At 33.0% G+C, this 15,330-nt stretch overlaps 1 protein-coding gene across 6 annotated transcripts in view; it reads right to left on the bottom strand.

Moving 5' to 3' along the window:
• Positions 1–15,330, bottom strand: part of LOC126887114 (GATOR complex protein WDR59) — a 321,890-nt gene that overhangs the window by 15,447 nt on the left and 291,113 nt on the right. For all 6 annotated transcript variants that reach the window (XM_050654460.1, XM_050654461.1, XM_050654457.1 and 3 more), the window contains 2 exons: positions 13,499–14,216; positions 9,438–9,558 (listed from right to left, as the gene is read on the bottom strand). In XM_050654460.1, the coding sequence (XP_050510417.1) occupies positions 9,438–9,558; positions 13,499–14,216 (839 nt within the window). The remainder of the gene's footprint in view (positions 1–9,437; positions 9,559–13,498; positions 14,217–15,330) is intronic.

Below are 15,330 nucleotides of genomic sequence, written 5' to 3'. Positions count from 1 at the left end.
ATGTATAACACTCGCTCCGTTGTCGCTCGTGCTCTAAATATCGCGTGCGTTCGCAAAAAGCATTCTTCACGAACTGTTTCATAAATAACTATTATGGCCTACCTTTTTGTTACAACCTGTATATAATAATACTCTATTAAAAACTTTGTTTTACGTAGATTATATTACCCCAACACAATATTTAGCTACAGTAACTAAAGATTAATGCTGAAAAAGAAGGATTTGAGGACATTCATGTAATGTTTTCGATAATTCGATTCGAATTAAAGCCACAGCATAATAAACGCAACAGCAGTGACACACTAGAAGGCGGGAAAAGTTCGCGCACTATTACTGCACAGATCGTCGGCCATTATTTCCGTAGTACCAAATGTACCAAACAGTGTAGAAGATCGACAGTGTTGCCAATTTGTACATAATTATCAGATTTACTTAACTTTTATGACATTCTAATAATAAATATTCTTTATCATATAATTTTAACTTAAGCAAATACACTCAGCGGCACAAAAAACCGCCACCCAAAAAAATGGGTCATTTTTAATGTCTTGTATTTTCTAAACCTGATGTCCGATTTAAGTAATTCTTTTAATATGTTATAGCCTTATTCTTTAACAATATCGCTGTAATAATATTGTTGCTAGACAGGTACATTGTCATTGTATACAAAGTATACGAATCAAACTGTGTTTTTTTCTCAAACTTTGGAACACCCTGTGGAATGTTCTAGCTTTTATAAAATATTTAGCACTTTAACAACTACCCCTGTTTTTCGTCAATATAGGGTGTTTTTAAATAAGTACGGCAAACTTTAAGGCGCAATTCTGCATGATAAAATAATGATAGTTTGCTTTATAAACGTATTCCCGTAAATACTTAGTTTCCGAGATAGGGGGTGTTGAAATTGTTCTTACAAACTGACGATTTATTTATTGCTCTAAAATGGTTTGTGATATGCAAATGAAATTTGGTAGATGTTAAGAGGTAGCTATTGCGCATTTTTTGGCATACAATTAAGAATTTTATATTCACCATTGGTGTGCATACGGGTATAAACATTTTAGATATATCCCGTATGCACGTCAATGGTGAATATAAAATTCTTAATTGTATGCCAAAAAATGCGCAATAACTACCTCTTAAAATCTACCAAATTTCATTTGCATATCACCAACCGTTTTAGAACAATAAATAAATCGTCAGTTTGCAAGAACAATTTCAACACCCCCTATCTCGGAAACGAAAGCATTTGCGTGCATACGTTTATAAAAAAGCAAACTATTATTATATTATCATGCAGAATTACCCCTTAAAGTTTGACGTACTTATTTAAAAACACCCTATATTGACGTAAAACAGGGGTAGTTGTTAAAGTGCCTAACTTTTTTATTATCCAACATAAACGAATGAATAAAAAAACAGAATGTTAAGAAAACCTGAAGCTATAGTTGGGTTTTAATTTCAGTATTTTATAAAAGCTAGCACATTCCACAGGGTGTTCCAAAGTTTGAGAAAAAAACACAGTTTGATTCGTACACCCTGTATACAATGACAATGTACCTGTCTAGCAACAATATTATTACAGCGATATTGTTAAAGAATAATGCTATAACATATTAAAAAAATTACTTAAATCGGACATCAGGTTTAGGAAATACAAGACATTAAAAATGACCCATTTTTTGGGATGGCGGTTTCTTGTGCCGGTGAGTGTATATTAAGAACAATAAGAGCCGAAAGAGAAGACAACTACAAAGTGGTGTTTACAAACTAATTTGTGGTGACTGTCCGAAAACTTACATCGGTCAAACTGGCAGAACCTTTGACAAACGGATAGAAGAACGCAAACGGGCTTTCAACAATAGAAAAACACACACTTCTACATACGCACTTCACCTTCTAGATCATAATCATTCTTTTAATGAACAGTTTAAAATTCTGCATATTCAAAATAAAGGCCTTAAGCTATCTTTATTAGAATCTATGGAAATTAATAAATTGAAAAATACAGATATAATTCTGAATGACCAACTCGAGACAAACAGCTCCCCACTCCTCAACCTCTTCAGTTAAAGACTTAAAAAGGCAAACACGTTGTAAACTATATCACTTGAGAAAGGCACTCTGCCGAAACAGCTGTAGTCACATAGTTGTAATAAATTTTGTAGAAGAATGGAAAACAAAAGTTTTCAGCGTTTTATTGTTATATAAATTACGTTTTCTTAGATATCGTTGTCTGTCGACGTTTAAATGCGATCGGTGAGCAAATATTAAATTAGTGTTAGCAAAAGTGAAGGAGTAAAAGAATGGTTACTCCTTTCAAACTGACAAAAAATGTTAAATTATTTTAATCACATAAAGTCTTCATTTTCATAAGATGAGGATGAGGAAATTTTATTTGAAAGCATTCCAGATGTAGTTTTATTATAGTATAATATATGATATTACATATAATTTTGTTACAAGTATTTTTGAATTAACAAGTTAAGATGAATAAAATAACTTTTTTCTTAATGTATTTTTATTACCCTTAGAAACTACCAAGATCAAAAATTTTAACATAATTTTTGGCAAAATCTGATCATTTTACCAGTGGCTTAACGACGTTCTACACCTTCGGCAAAGAATTAAGGATTTGCATGAAATTTTAGTATGTTATAGTTTACTTCAAAAAACTAAGACTTGATTTTTTAAAAATTGTTTTACCGTGCCGTTTAATTATTATTAAGGTTCAAAGTTAAGTTTTAACATGGGCTCTTATGGGAATTCTTAAAAAGTTAATAACTTTTGACCCAAATTTACGATTTTTAATTATTTGTGCTTAAATTAAAGGTTTTTTTGTAAGGAATAACATATTAAAAAATGAGGATTGTTTACCGTACCATTATTAAATAAAAGTGAAAATACTGTTTCGAAATCATGTTTCGCTCTTAAAAAGTTAATAACTTTTGACCCAAATTTACGATTTTTAATTATTTGTGCTTAAATTAAAGGTTTTTTTGTAAGGAATAACATATTAAAAAATGAGGATTGTTTACCGTACCATTATTAAATAAAAGTGAAAATACTGTTTCGAAAATACTGTTTCGCTTGCATATAAGTTTCCCCCTTTCCTCTGAGAGGCATACCCCGCAACGAAGGTGTAGAACGTCGTTAATATAATTTCATATAGTGACATCGGCAACAGTGATGAACGAACACATCACATCACCACTGAGTTGTACTATGCGAAAAATGGCGACTATGTATGTACTTTTCAACTTCGAAGGCGGCATCGGGGAGTGTCCTTTCTGGTCTAGTTTATTATGCTGTGTTACAGCATACTAAGGTATAACTGTTTCGTTAGACTGTTAACCGTTACACTAAAGAAAAATGTGCAACAAAGAATATGATACGATTTGAATTAAATATGATATATTTTAGCTCATGATAGCATAACAAACAGAAGTTTTGAGAAAAAATTACGTATTTAATAAAATATTAAAATCTTATTAAATTCTTCATGTTCACTAAAAACTAAACTAAAACATGCCCCATATCAGCCATATCAATACTGAGGCTCCGTTTTTTTTACAAATTTACATGATGACGAAGGCAGCATATTGCGTCAAGCTAGTGATGTTGAAAAAGTAACTATTCGTTACAAAGTACTCGTTACTTACGAATACCGAAAGTAACGATTACTATACAGAGAGGCAAATCGTTACTTTGATTACTCTGATTACTTCGTACCAATCGTATCAAAGCGAGTAACGACTATTGTATCTACTACGATTAGTTACTTCATACCAATCGTATTAGAGCGAGTAACGACTATTGTATCTACTTTGATTACTCTGATTACTTCGTTATTTCGTACCAATCGTATCAGAGCGAGTAACGACTATTGTACCTACTTTGATTACTTTGATTACTCTGATTATTTCGTACTTCGTGAAGGTCGTTATTATATCAGAGTACCTATACAAAATACCTACCTACTGAGAAATACGATTCTCGATATGATTACCGGTACTCAAATACAAAAGTAATAAAAGTAATCAAAGTAACGAATACTGTAAATGATTACTTTATACAAAATACCTACCTACTGAGAAATACGATTCTCGATATGATTACCGGTACTCAAATACAATAGTAATCATAGTAATCAAAGTAACGAATACTGTAAATGATTACTTTATACAAAAGTAACGATTTGTAACGAATACTCGAAAGTAACTATAATCAACATCACTAGTCAAGACTGCACCAGACAAAACAAATAAAATTGGATGCGTTGGTACCTTACGGTAGCTTAAGGTTCCTGGGTACAGTTCATGTGAAAACAAGTCATCGAACATACATCATAACAGTTCTTAAAGTATTCCTTTAAGTGCGTAGGCGCACAATTTCGAGTCATTCATTTTTTTTAATCCTGAGATAACTAATAAATATTTTTGAAAAATTTAAACGCAGAATGAAGGACTATATTATTACCGAGGGCCGAAAGTCCCTGAAAACTTCTATAATGTTTATTTTAATAAGTTACAGGGGTGAAAAAGAAGAGCAAATTGAGTGTGATTTTTAATTTCAAATATCTTCAACAGAAACTTATTGTTTATTCTAAGGGACTTTTGGCTCTCGGTAATAATGTAATCTTTCATTCTCGTTTAAATTTTTCTAAAATACTTATTAATTTTATCAAGATTCGAAAAAAAAACGAATGCATTTAAAAAGCATTGGACCGAAATTTTGCGCCTACGTTCTTAAAACGTTTTAAAGTATTATACATCTTTGTTATCAGTATTTCAAAAGCTTTTAAATAAAGAGTCACATGATGTAGGGTAAGGAAAGGTATTAGACTAGGAGCCGCTATAGGTGAAATTTCTTAATCATTTTAGGCACGACGGGACCCTATAAGTTAAATAGTAGAACAAAAAAAAACGTTTGAGCACCGTGCCGTCACTTTTCAGTGGCACATGCGTCGACAGTGGCGCATCAAACTTTCCACTTATGGACGGGATACATAAATTAAAAAATACCCTCCCTTATTACCAGAATTTAATTTTTTTCATTTTTTTAAGTTCTATGTGATTAAGACATAATATTCATCGTAATTTTAACCCACCACCCCCTTCTCCCTGCCCCCACCATCAAAAACTTTATTTTTCGATTTTATTTTTTTTGTGGGATGCAATCAATTTTAAAATCTCAAAAAATTCACAAGCATAGTTAAGGCTTTTATAAAACACGTCTATTTTTTATAGACCTGTAAGTTGAGTGTACATAACCTCAAAAAAATTTAAAATTTTTTTTTTGGAAAAAAGTATATAACTTTTTTTGGGGATAGCTGCAGATCTAATTTTTTCTTATTCTTGTGTGTTTTATCAAACACTATATTTCTAATTTTTTTCAGATTTTTCTGTAACGCTGGTCACCTTTAAAAATCCAAAAAACTGTTTTTTAAGGGGGTTTTGGGGGGTTTGAACGTGTTTTTCTGATTTTTAAATATTCTAAAGGACTCACTTACTTCAAGTTACATATAACCTATAAAAACAAAATTGATTTGATATATTATAAAGTCTATAAAATAGGGAAAATCCCCCAAAACCCCCCAAAAAACAGTTTTTCGGATTTTTGAAGGTGGGGAGCCATACAGAAAAATCTGAAAAAAATTAAAAATATAGTGTTTGATAAAACACACAAAATTAAGAAAAAATTAGACCTGTAGCTATTCCTCAAAAAAAGTTATACGCTTTTTTGAAAAAAATTTTTTTTTAAATTTTTTGAGGTTATGTACACTCTGCCTATGGGTCTATAAAAAATAGGCATTTTTTATAAAATCCTCAGCTATGCTTGTGAATTTTTTGAAATTTTAAAATTGATTGCATCCCACCAAAAAAAATAAAAACGAAAAATGAAGTTTTTGATGGTGGGGGTAGGGGGAAGGGGGTGGTGGGTTAAAATTACTCTGAATTTTATGTGTTAATCACATAGAACTTAAAAAAAAATAAAAAAAAATTAATTCTGTTAGTAAGGGAGGGTAACTTTTAATTTATTTATCCCGTCCAGAAGTGGAAAGTTTGATGCGCCACTGTCGACGCATGTGCCACTGAAAAGTAACGGCACAGTGTTCAAACGTTTTCTTTTAGGTTCTACTATTTAAGTTATAGGGTCCCATCGTGCCTAAAATGATTAAGAAATTTCAGAAATTTCACCTATAGCGGCTCTTAGTCTATATATATAATAATATAATATAGGAATAATATATATAATATAGGAATTTGACAACTACGCAAGAAATAAGTTGAACATAACAAAAAATGAATAATAATGATAGTAAATGTCAAATTGACATACAACCTTAGGCAAGTTGGTGACACGGTAAGGTATATTGGCGATAGTGGTTAGAAAATTTGGTGAAACAACCGCAATTTAAGGAATTTTACTTACCTTGGCTAAATCACGAATTCAATGCAGCTTTTTTATTGATAATTAGTTTATTGAATGGTTTTATAAAGGAAACAGCAATTATTCCAATAAATATGTAACCGTCTCTCATATTCAATAAGAAATGGTTCCTTTGTCGACTGTCACGCAACGGTCAAAATAGTCTGTTTACTAAAAGTGGGTGCGCGCATTGCGAAATCGTCATATATGTTTGTCCTGCTCACACTCGTAACAACTTACTAGCGCTGTGTCATGAATGTGCTTGCATAGGGAACTGTGTGGTAATCTGATTAAAAATTATCACCAAATTACTTGTATCACCAATATACCTTTCCTTACCATACTTTTCCATTAAAAAAAAATCAAAGTTATGACTGTCACCTGAAGAGGGATGTAAAGGTCGAAACATTGATGTTATAATATACTATAATTATTTTAAAAATCGACCTGTCAGAGCGTTTTGCTTATGTGCTAAAAATAAATAAGTTAATAGTTAGTGGTAACACTTACTCATTCCAGCGCACAGTAAAAAAAAAACAAGAAAATAAAAAAACTGTTTTATATAAAAAAATCAGTTGTTTTTAGAACTCTTTAGCGACGTATTAGTATAATATAATATTTATGGATTAATGTCGAATGCGGACGTTGATCAACCAAAAAAGAAGATGTATTTGGTGATCTTTCTAGTGACTTTCTTGGGTGTGGATCTGTCTGTTTAGTTTACTCCTCCTGGTTTAAAAACAAATAGTTCCATACTTATTACGTATTAAAATAAGGTAGAAGCAAATTTTTTCTCAAAACTTGTCTCGTATATTATAATAAATGTCTAAAAATTAACAATCAACACTGCCGGACTCAAAAAAATTGCTAAATGTATTCTTTATGTAATGACATGCATATGATAGTGCAATCTCATATGACAGAGTGTATGGTTAAATAAAAAGCGTTAAAAATGTGTGCTCAACGTGCAAGTGGTGTATTATAAAGATTAGAATCAACTTCAATTCTAGTTTTGTATTCCATTATCTTGTCAAACTCAGTGTGAGTAAGTTCAGTAGATCTGTTATAGTAAAAGATAAAAAAGTTATTTACAAAAATTGTAAATAGCTTTAAGGCGAGGCGCCATTAGTACGTTGCGCCGCGGTGCGTTGCGCTGCGATGCGTTGTGACTTCGCAACGTAACAACGCTTTGGGACGAGGCCCCATCAATGCGCTGCACTGCGTTGCGTTGTCGCAGCGTCGTTTTCATATAATTTTTAACGTGTTATTGTTACTATTATTACACCACCGAATAAATGTAGAAGCTATAGAAGATTCTGTATATCTTCTTTATTTATTTTTTAGATAAAAAAGAAATTGTGAAAAACTTATATGAAAACAACGCTGCGACAACGCAACGCAGCGCAAAGTACTAATAGGGCCTCGCCCTTAAACTCTTTGTTTCAAAATCAAGCCTTAAACTCTTACTTTTAAGTAGACATAAAAACTTGAATACTGTGAAAAACATTCTGTATCTCCCGACAAGTAAAAAATCGTAAAATAAACTTACGTGCATAGAAATCGGCCCACTTAAAAATTTGGTCATTTTTGATGCCTTGTATCTCCTAAACCTGTTGGTTGATTTAAGCGATTTCTTAAACATGTTATAGCCCGATTCTTTAACAATACCACTGTCATAATATTGTTGCTAAACAGGTAAATTTTCATTGTATAGCGGGTGTACCAATCAAACTGTGTTTTTTCCTCAAAGTTCGCATCACTCTGTCGAATATTCTAGCATATATAAAATACTGAAATTAAAACCCAACTATAGCCTCTGGTTTTCTTACATTTTTTTTATTCATTCGTTTATGTTGGATAATAAAAAAGTTAGGTACTTTAACAACTATACATGTTCTTCATCAATACACGGTGTTTCTAAATAAGTGCGACAAACTTTAAGGGGTAATTCTGCATGAAAAAATAATGACAGTTAACTTGTTAACGTTTGTCCGCAAATGTTTCGTTTCCGAGATACGGGATGTTGAATTTTTTCTTACAAACTGACGATTTATTTATTGCTTTAAAACCAGTCGAGATATGAAAATGAAATGTGGTAGGTTTTAAGAGATAGTTATTGCGGATTTTTTGACATAAAATTAAGAATTTAATATTCACCATTGGCGCGCATACTGGTAATATGACCGATCATATTACCCGTATGTAAGGCCAATAGTGAATATTAAATTCTTAATTTTGTGTCAAAAAATCCGCAATAACTATCTCTTAAAACCTACCAAATTTTATTTTCATATCTCAACTGGTTTTAAAGCAATAAATGAATCGTCAGTTTGTAATTCAACATCCCGTATCTCGGAAACGAAACATTTGCGGACATACGTTTATAAAGCCAACTGTCATTATTTTTTCATGCAGAATTACCCCTTAAAGTTTGGCGCATTTATTTAGAAACACCGTGTATTGATGAAGAACATGTCTAGTTGTTAAAGTACCTAACTTTTTTATTATGCAACATAAACGAATGAATCAAAAAACAGAATGTTAAGAAAACGTGAGGCTATAGTTGGGTTTTAATTTCAGTATTTTATAAATGCTACAATATTCCACAAGGTGATGCGAACTTTGAGAAAAAAACACAGTTTGATTGGAACACCCGGTATACAATGAAAATTTACCTGTTTAGCAACAATATTATTACAGTGGTATGGTTAAAGAATCAGGCTATAACATGTTTAAAAAATCACTTAAATCGACCAACAGGTTTAGGAAATATGAGACATCAAAATTGACCAAATTTTTAAGTGGGCCGATTTCTAAGCACGTAAGTTTATATATTATTTAAAAAGAATAATGCAACTTGCATAAAGACTTGATGAGATTTTCCTCCCAAACTAAATTTTATAAATGTCGTATAAAACTTTTGCTTAATTTCTGTATTTCACTCTGTGTGTATGTATGTATAAAAATTATATACATAATATATTCTCCTTATGAGGTTTACTTACTCCTGGTGATAACAGTGACTTCAGAGATGATTTTCTGCTTGACATATCGTGTTCTTTACCAAAAATGCAACATAGCATAGCTGCCATTTGAACATCATGTTGGGAAGCATAGTGGGAAATTCTAAAAAAAGATACATAATATACTTATACATATACATTTAAAAACTTCTTTCAATATTTTCATACTGTTTTTTCGTTACTTTCGTGAGCTATGCTATTACTCCTTTTACTTTAATATACGGTAACCGCCACGCTACTAGACTTATGGCCGGTTTCACCAACGACAAATACTAGTTTATTCTGAACTGACAAAAAATCGACATTTCTCCATTGTACTAATAGTCCAGGAACCGAATCTTTTCACCTCGCAATTTTTACAGAATGGATCGATTTGCTTGAAAAGGACCCCGCACAAACCTTATGGAAAATAGGTCCCAGTGGATTTCGTTCATACTTTGGGAAAATACTCTTTGAAGCATCCTGATAAAAAGTCCTCATGGGCACAACTCAATCGTATGAAGGATTTTCAAGATATAGAGGCCCAAACTCGGAAAATTATAAGATTTACGGGGTATTCCAATTCCGTGAGTTACTGGTTATTTGGCAATATGTAGAAGTTTGGATCAAGGAAAAGTACTAGTAGCCTAGGATTTTTTCCTGGCTATCCAGTGGCGACGTTTACTTTGACCTTGACCTTCAACGGACGTCATCTTCTAGAGTTTCGAGGGTTTTCGGCATTCAACTGATATAAACAGATTACTCATGGGTTTTTGGGATCGCTAAACACGAAGATGCCATCAGAATTGCCCTCTGGATGACGTGGTGGCCAGGGCCTCTGCAAGGGACGTCATCTTCTAGAGTTTCGATGGTTTTCGGTATTTAATTGATGCAAATGAATTACTAGAGGGTTTTTTGAGATCGCTAAACACGAATATGCCACCAGAACCGACTCCCGGAGCACCTGGTTTCCAAGGTCAATGAAAGGCGCTCCTGGCCCTGGATTCCGTGCACTGTAGATATCTACAGTCGCCTTCTATCGATGTCACGTGTCATGAAAATATTTGAATTTTTAGCTTTAATTGAATTATTTTCTAGTTTTGCTAGGTTATACTCTAATTGATGCTGAAGTGACACTTAGTAAAACAAGAAAATATTTGAATTAAAACTAAAAATTCAAATATTTTTATGACAATTGCCATCGACAGAAAGCGACTGTAGATATCTACAGTGCACGGAATCTAGGCCCTGGAGTTTCGAGAGTCTTTGGTACTACATCAATGCAAACGGATTAGTTATAGGTTTTTGGGTTTGCTGAACACAAATACGTGATCAGCACAGACACAGGAGCACCTGGTGCTTAAGACAGGTTATCTTCTGGAGTTAAAAACCTAAGAGTAATCCATTTGATTCCTCCATTTGATTCCTCCGAAACTAAAGAAGATAACCTGTCTTAGGCACCAGGTGCTCCTGTGTCTGCGCTGATCACGTATTCGTGTTCAGCAACCCCAAAAACCTATAACTAATCCGTTTGCATTAATGTAGTACCAAAGACCCTCGAAACTCCAGGAGCGCCTTTCATTGACCTTGGAAACCAGGTGCTCCGGGAGTCGGTTCTGGTGGCATATTCGTGTTTAGTGATCTCAAAAAACCCTCCAGTAATTCATTTGCATCAATTACATGCCGAAAACCATCGAAACTCTAGAAGATGACGTCCCTTGCAGAGGCCCTGGCCACCACGTCATCCGGAGGGCAATTCTGATGGGATATTCGTGTTTAGCGATCCCAAAAACCCATGAGTAATCTGTTTATATCAATTGAATGCCGAAAACCCTCGAAACTCTAGAAGATGACGTCCGTTGAAAGTCAAGGTCAAAGTAAAGATCGCCATTGGATAGCCAGGAAAAAATCCTAGACTACTAGTACTTTTCCTTGATCCAAACTTCTACATGTTGCCAAATAACCAGTAACTCACGGAATTGGAATACCCCGTAAATCTTATAATTTTCCGAGTTTGGGCCTCTGTATCTTGAAAATCCTTCATACGATTGCGTTGTGCCCATGAGAACTTTTTATCAGGATGCTTCAAAGAGTATTTTCCCAAAGTATGAACGAAATCCACTGGGACCTATTTTCCATAAGGTTTGTGCGGGGTCCTTTGAGAATAAGTAGTGGATAGTCCAAGGATCAAAATCTATATGATGCCGAAAGGCGCTTTTGCCTTGGGGTGGTTGCCGCCCCATCTCGGGGGGTGGAAACTTTTTATTATATTTTGATCGCAAAAGATGATAAAAACTTTCATTTTAAGCAAAAAATGTTCTATACATTTTTTTGATAAAATTAATAGTTTTCGATTTATTCGCTATCGAAAGTGTTAGTTTTATATCGAAATAATCAATGTTTTTTGATATTATACTCATTTACGATTCACTCAATTTTTGCCGTAGAAAAATGTTTTTTAAACCAACGTCTTGGGAATTAAATAACCTATAATTTCGTATTGAAACATTTTTTCGTATCTCTGATGCTAATCTTTCTATTCTGAAGAAAATTTTTACCAAATTACAAAAATTCGTTATTCGATTTTAAGTCCAGTTTTTTAAAAACTAATCATTCTAAGCCACTCAAACTTCTGGAATCTATTAATAATACATAAATAAAGAAGAATGAATAAGGCCAATGACTAAAAATACCGCTAACTTACATTATTATGCTTCCAATTGGATTTCTCCTTTTTTTTTCAAAAAAATATATTAATTTTTAACCGTAACTTTTTTATTTTTTATCCTAGAAAGTTCATTAAAAAAAATGTTGTAGGTTTTTACAAGGTCTATAAGGCTATTAATATTAAATCCTTTTAAAATTCTTAGTTGCAAAAAGAGGTGACTTTGACAGGGTTGGTAAAGGTGGTTTTTGCATGTTATTACAAGCTTTAATTGTCAATAGCTCACTTAATTTTTTACGGTAGAAAATTTTTTTGCAAACTAAGTTCTTGGGAATTAAATAAGCTACAATTTTATATTTAAAGATTTTTTCGTATCTCTGATGCTAATCTTTCTATTCTGAAGAAAAAGGCCATTTTTCCAAACTACAAAAATTCGTTATTCGCTTTTAACTCAATTTTTTTAAAAACTAATCACTGTAAGCCTGTCAAAGCTCTAGAACCTATTAATAATACATAAATAAAGAAGACCAAATAAGGTTAATGACTAATTTTAATTAGGGTGGTAAGTAGGGGGAAGTTTCCGATCACTTTTTCGCTGAAAAAAAAATAGGGACCGACATTATTTTTATTATGTCACTTAATTTTTGAGCTAGAGACTATTTTTTTATTTCTGAAGATAGATATTTTCCAATACTTTAAATTAGTTTGAACAAGTTATTCTCGAGAAATGCATAGTTTCCCGGCTTTTGACTTTGAAACTACAATATTTAGCATTTGACGAAGAAGAGCTAACATATAATAAAGTATAGCTCAATTACTATTGGTCTTAAAGAAAATTTAAAAAAAGGGTTTTGTTTATTTTTTCAAAAGGTACATTTTTGTTAAGCAAAGTTGTTTTGATAAAACGAAAACTTTTTGAGTTATTAGCAGAAAACTGATTAAAAACATTGATTTTTTCGATATAAAACAAACACTTTCGAAAGCGAATAAATCGAAAATTCCAATGTTATCAAAAAATGTATAGAACGTTTTTTGCTTAAAATGAATGTTTTTATCAGCTTTTACGGTAAAATATAATAAAAAACTTCAACCCCCGAGATGGGGTGGCAACCAGCCCCATGGTAAAAGCGCCTTTCGGCGTCATATTGATTTTGATCCTTGGACTATCCACTACTTATTCTCAAATTTTCAAGCAAATCGATCCATTCTGTAAAAATTGCGAGGTTTTGTTCTATTTTAAGCTTCATTACTTGACTATAACGTCAAGTAAGACTTATTTTATTTATTTACCAAATAAATATTTACTCTTCGAATAAATTGGCAAACTTTGCAAAAATCTGACATACTACCTTTGTCAACATTAGAACTATAAAATAAGAGATATAATTAATATACTCACAGAGATTGCATTAATTTATTCCCAAAAGGATGATTATTCCATGAATTCTCTTCATCTGCTTGTTGAGGACCCGCCACTAATTCAGCTAGTGTCCATGCTTGAACCAAATCCCACCGGCCAACCACCGCAGCGGAAGCAGCGTTATGTTTGCAAATAGTACCGACATCACCATCTAGAATGTACTCTTCGGCTAACTGCCTATTAACGAAAAAGAGACCCAATACATCATATATATGCACAACTGCTTTGGTAAATTTCGAATAATTATGCTTTGCCCTCGATCTCTGACGTTGAAAATAAAAAGCGGATACTGTCATGTAGTCCTCATTTCGTTTAGCGTAAATATTTTCTAAAGCCGAAAGAGCCCGTGGTGTCGTTGACATGCCTCTAGGAAGTATGTCCATCTTAGTAGAAAGTCTTCGAGAATGCACTGGCCTGCCAAAGCACACTAAAGTTCCTACGGAGCAGAATTTAGCTCCAGATGTCCTAGGAAAAGGTATATATGCATCGTTATAACCTGCAAAGAGGCTAGATGGTTCTAGATACGGTCTGTTATATATTCTACTATTTTCGGTGTCACTGGAAAGCTGTTCGAGCGTTGTAACCATTTGTCTCAGGCAAGGTTCGAGGCATGTTCGATTTTTTGAAACTCTCTGTTGCGCTAAATGCTTCAGCATTTGGAGTAACTGAATTATTATAGCTTCGTTGATATTGGAACCTAAAAAATACGTATTAACTAAATTTTTATTTTTTAAGATTTTCGGTGTACAGAACACAAACAAAATAAACTAACTCTGTTTAATTTTGTTTCTTCGTGGTTTATTAACTTTTGGACTTTACAACACTACATATTTACAGACAGATGTTACAATGGGGAACAATTTGGAAAAAAATCTGTTGACTCTGATTTTGAACTGTTTTACAGGTATGGTGGTTTCAAAACTGTAATTAGTTTTTCTCTACCAGGGTCCTGATTCTAATTCAAATTTAGACTCAAAACAAGTCGCAATCAATATGGCGACGTTGAAATGCGACTGCGCGAGCCTTGTGGATTTTAGTTGAACTAACGAAATGATGTCACAAAATAGCGACTTATCGAAATTAATTGCGACTCCAAAAAAGTGGTTGATATAATAATTTCTAGTCGAAATTATTGTGACACGGACATGAATGAATGGCCGAAAGCCGAAAACGAAAACTGCGATTAGTTTAGATGTGTTTTGTTTGTTTCTTGCAAGGAAAACTAAAGAAAAAGGTATTAATATGGCTGGGTTTTATGGAAATTTGCTGGATTCGGAGGAATTAGATTAGATAGAATAGTATTAAATTAGAAATATAATAATTGAGAATGTTCACAACGTGAATTATTATCAACTCAATGGAAGATGTAAGGTAATAATCTGGGAAAATTATTATAAACAAGGAAAATTATGTACCAGCTATTTTATTTCTGGACATGCTGGAATCAAATATTAAGATTTCATATATTAGTAGAGATAGTGCAAACACTCCTGACCATGGAGCTGCGCGAAGGCGGATATTGTCACGTTGACTACAGTGCGTTTCGCATGGAAGTGTGAACTTTCGTCTACTGCGCCGTGATCACGAGTGTTTGCACTACCTCTATATAGTTATGCAAAGTCCGCAGAAAGTGTGCTATTTGGTTTATGAACAAATTAGCGCTCCGAAATCTTTTTTTTTTCAATTATTGGTCTGTAACTCAGAAGATTTTAACGTTAAAACACAAAACACTCACAAATTCAGCACATATATTTTTTTCGATTTCCTTCGGCGGAAATTTTCCTCGGAAAATTCGGGTTTTCCAAACAAAA

The sequence above is a fragment of the Diabrotica virgifera genome, chromosome 6 (assembly GCF_917563875.1).
Source record: "Diabrotica virgifera virgifera chromosome 6, PGI_DIABVI_V3a".
Taxonomy (NCBI): Eukaryota; Metazoa; Arthropoda; class Insecta; order Coleoptera; family Chrysomelidae; genus Diabrotica; species Diabrotica virgifera.
This window is presented reverse-complemented; position numbering and strand designations above follow the sequence as displayed.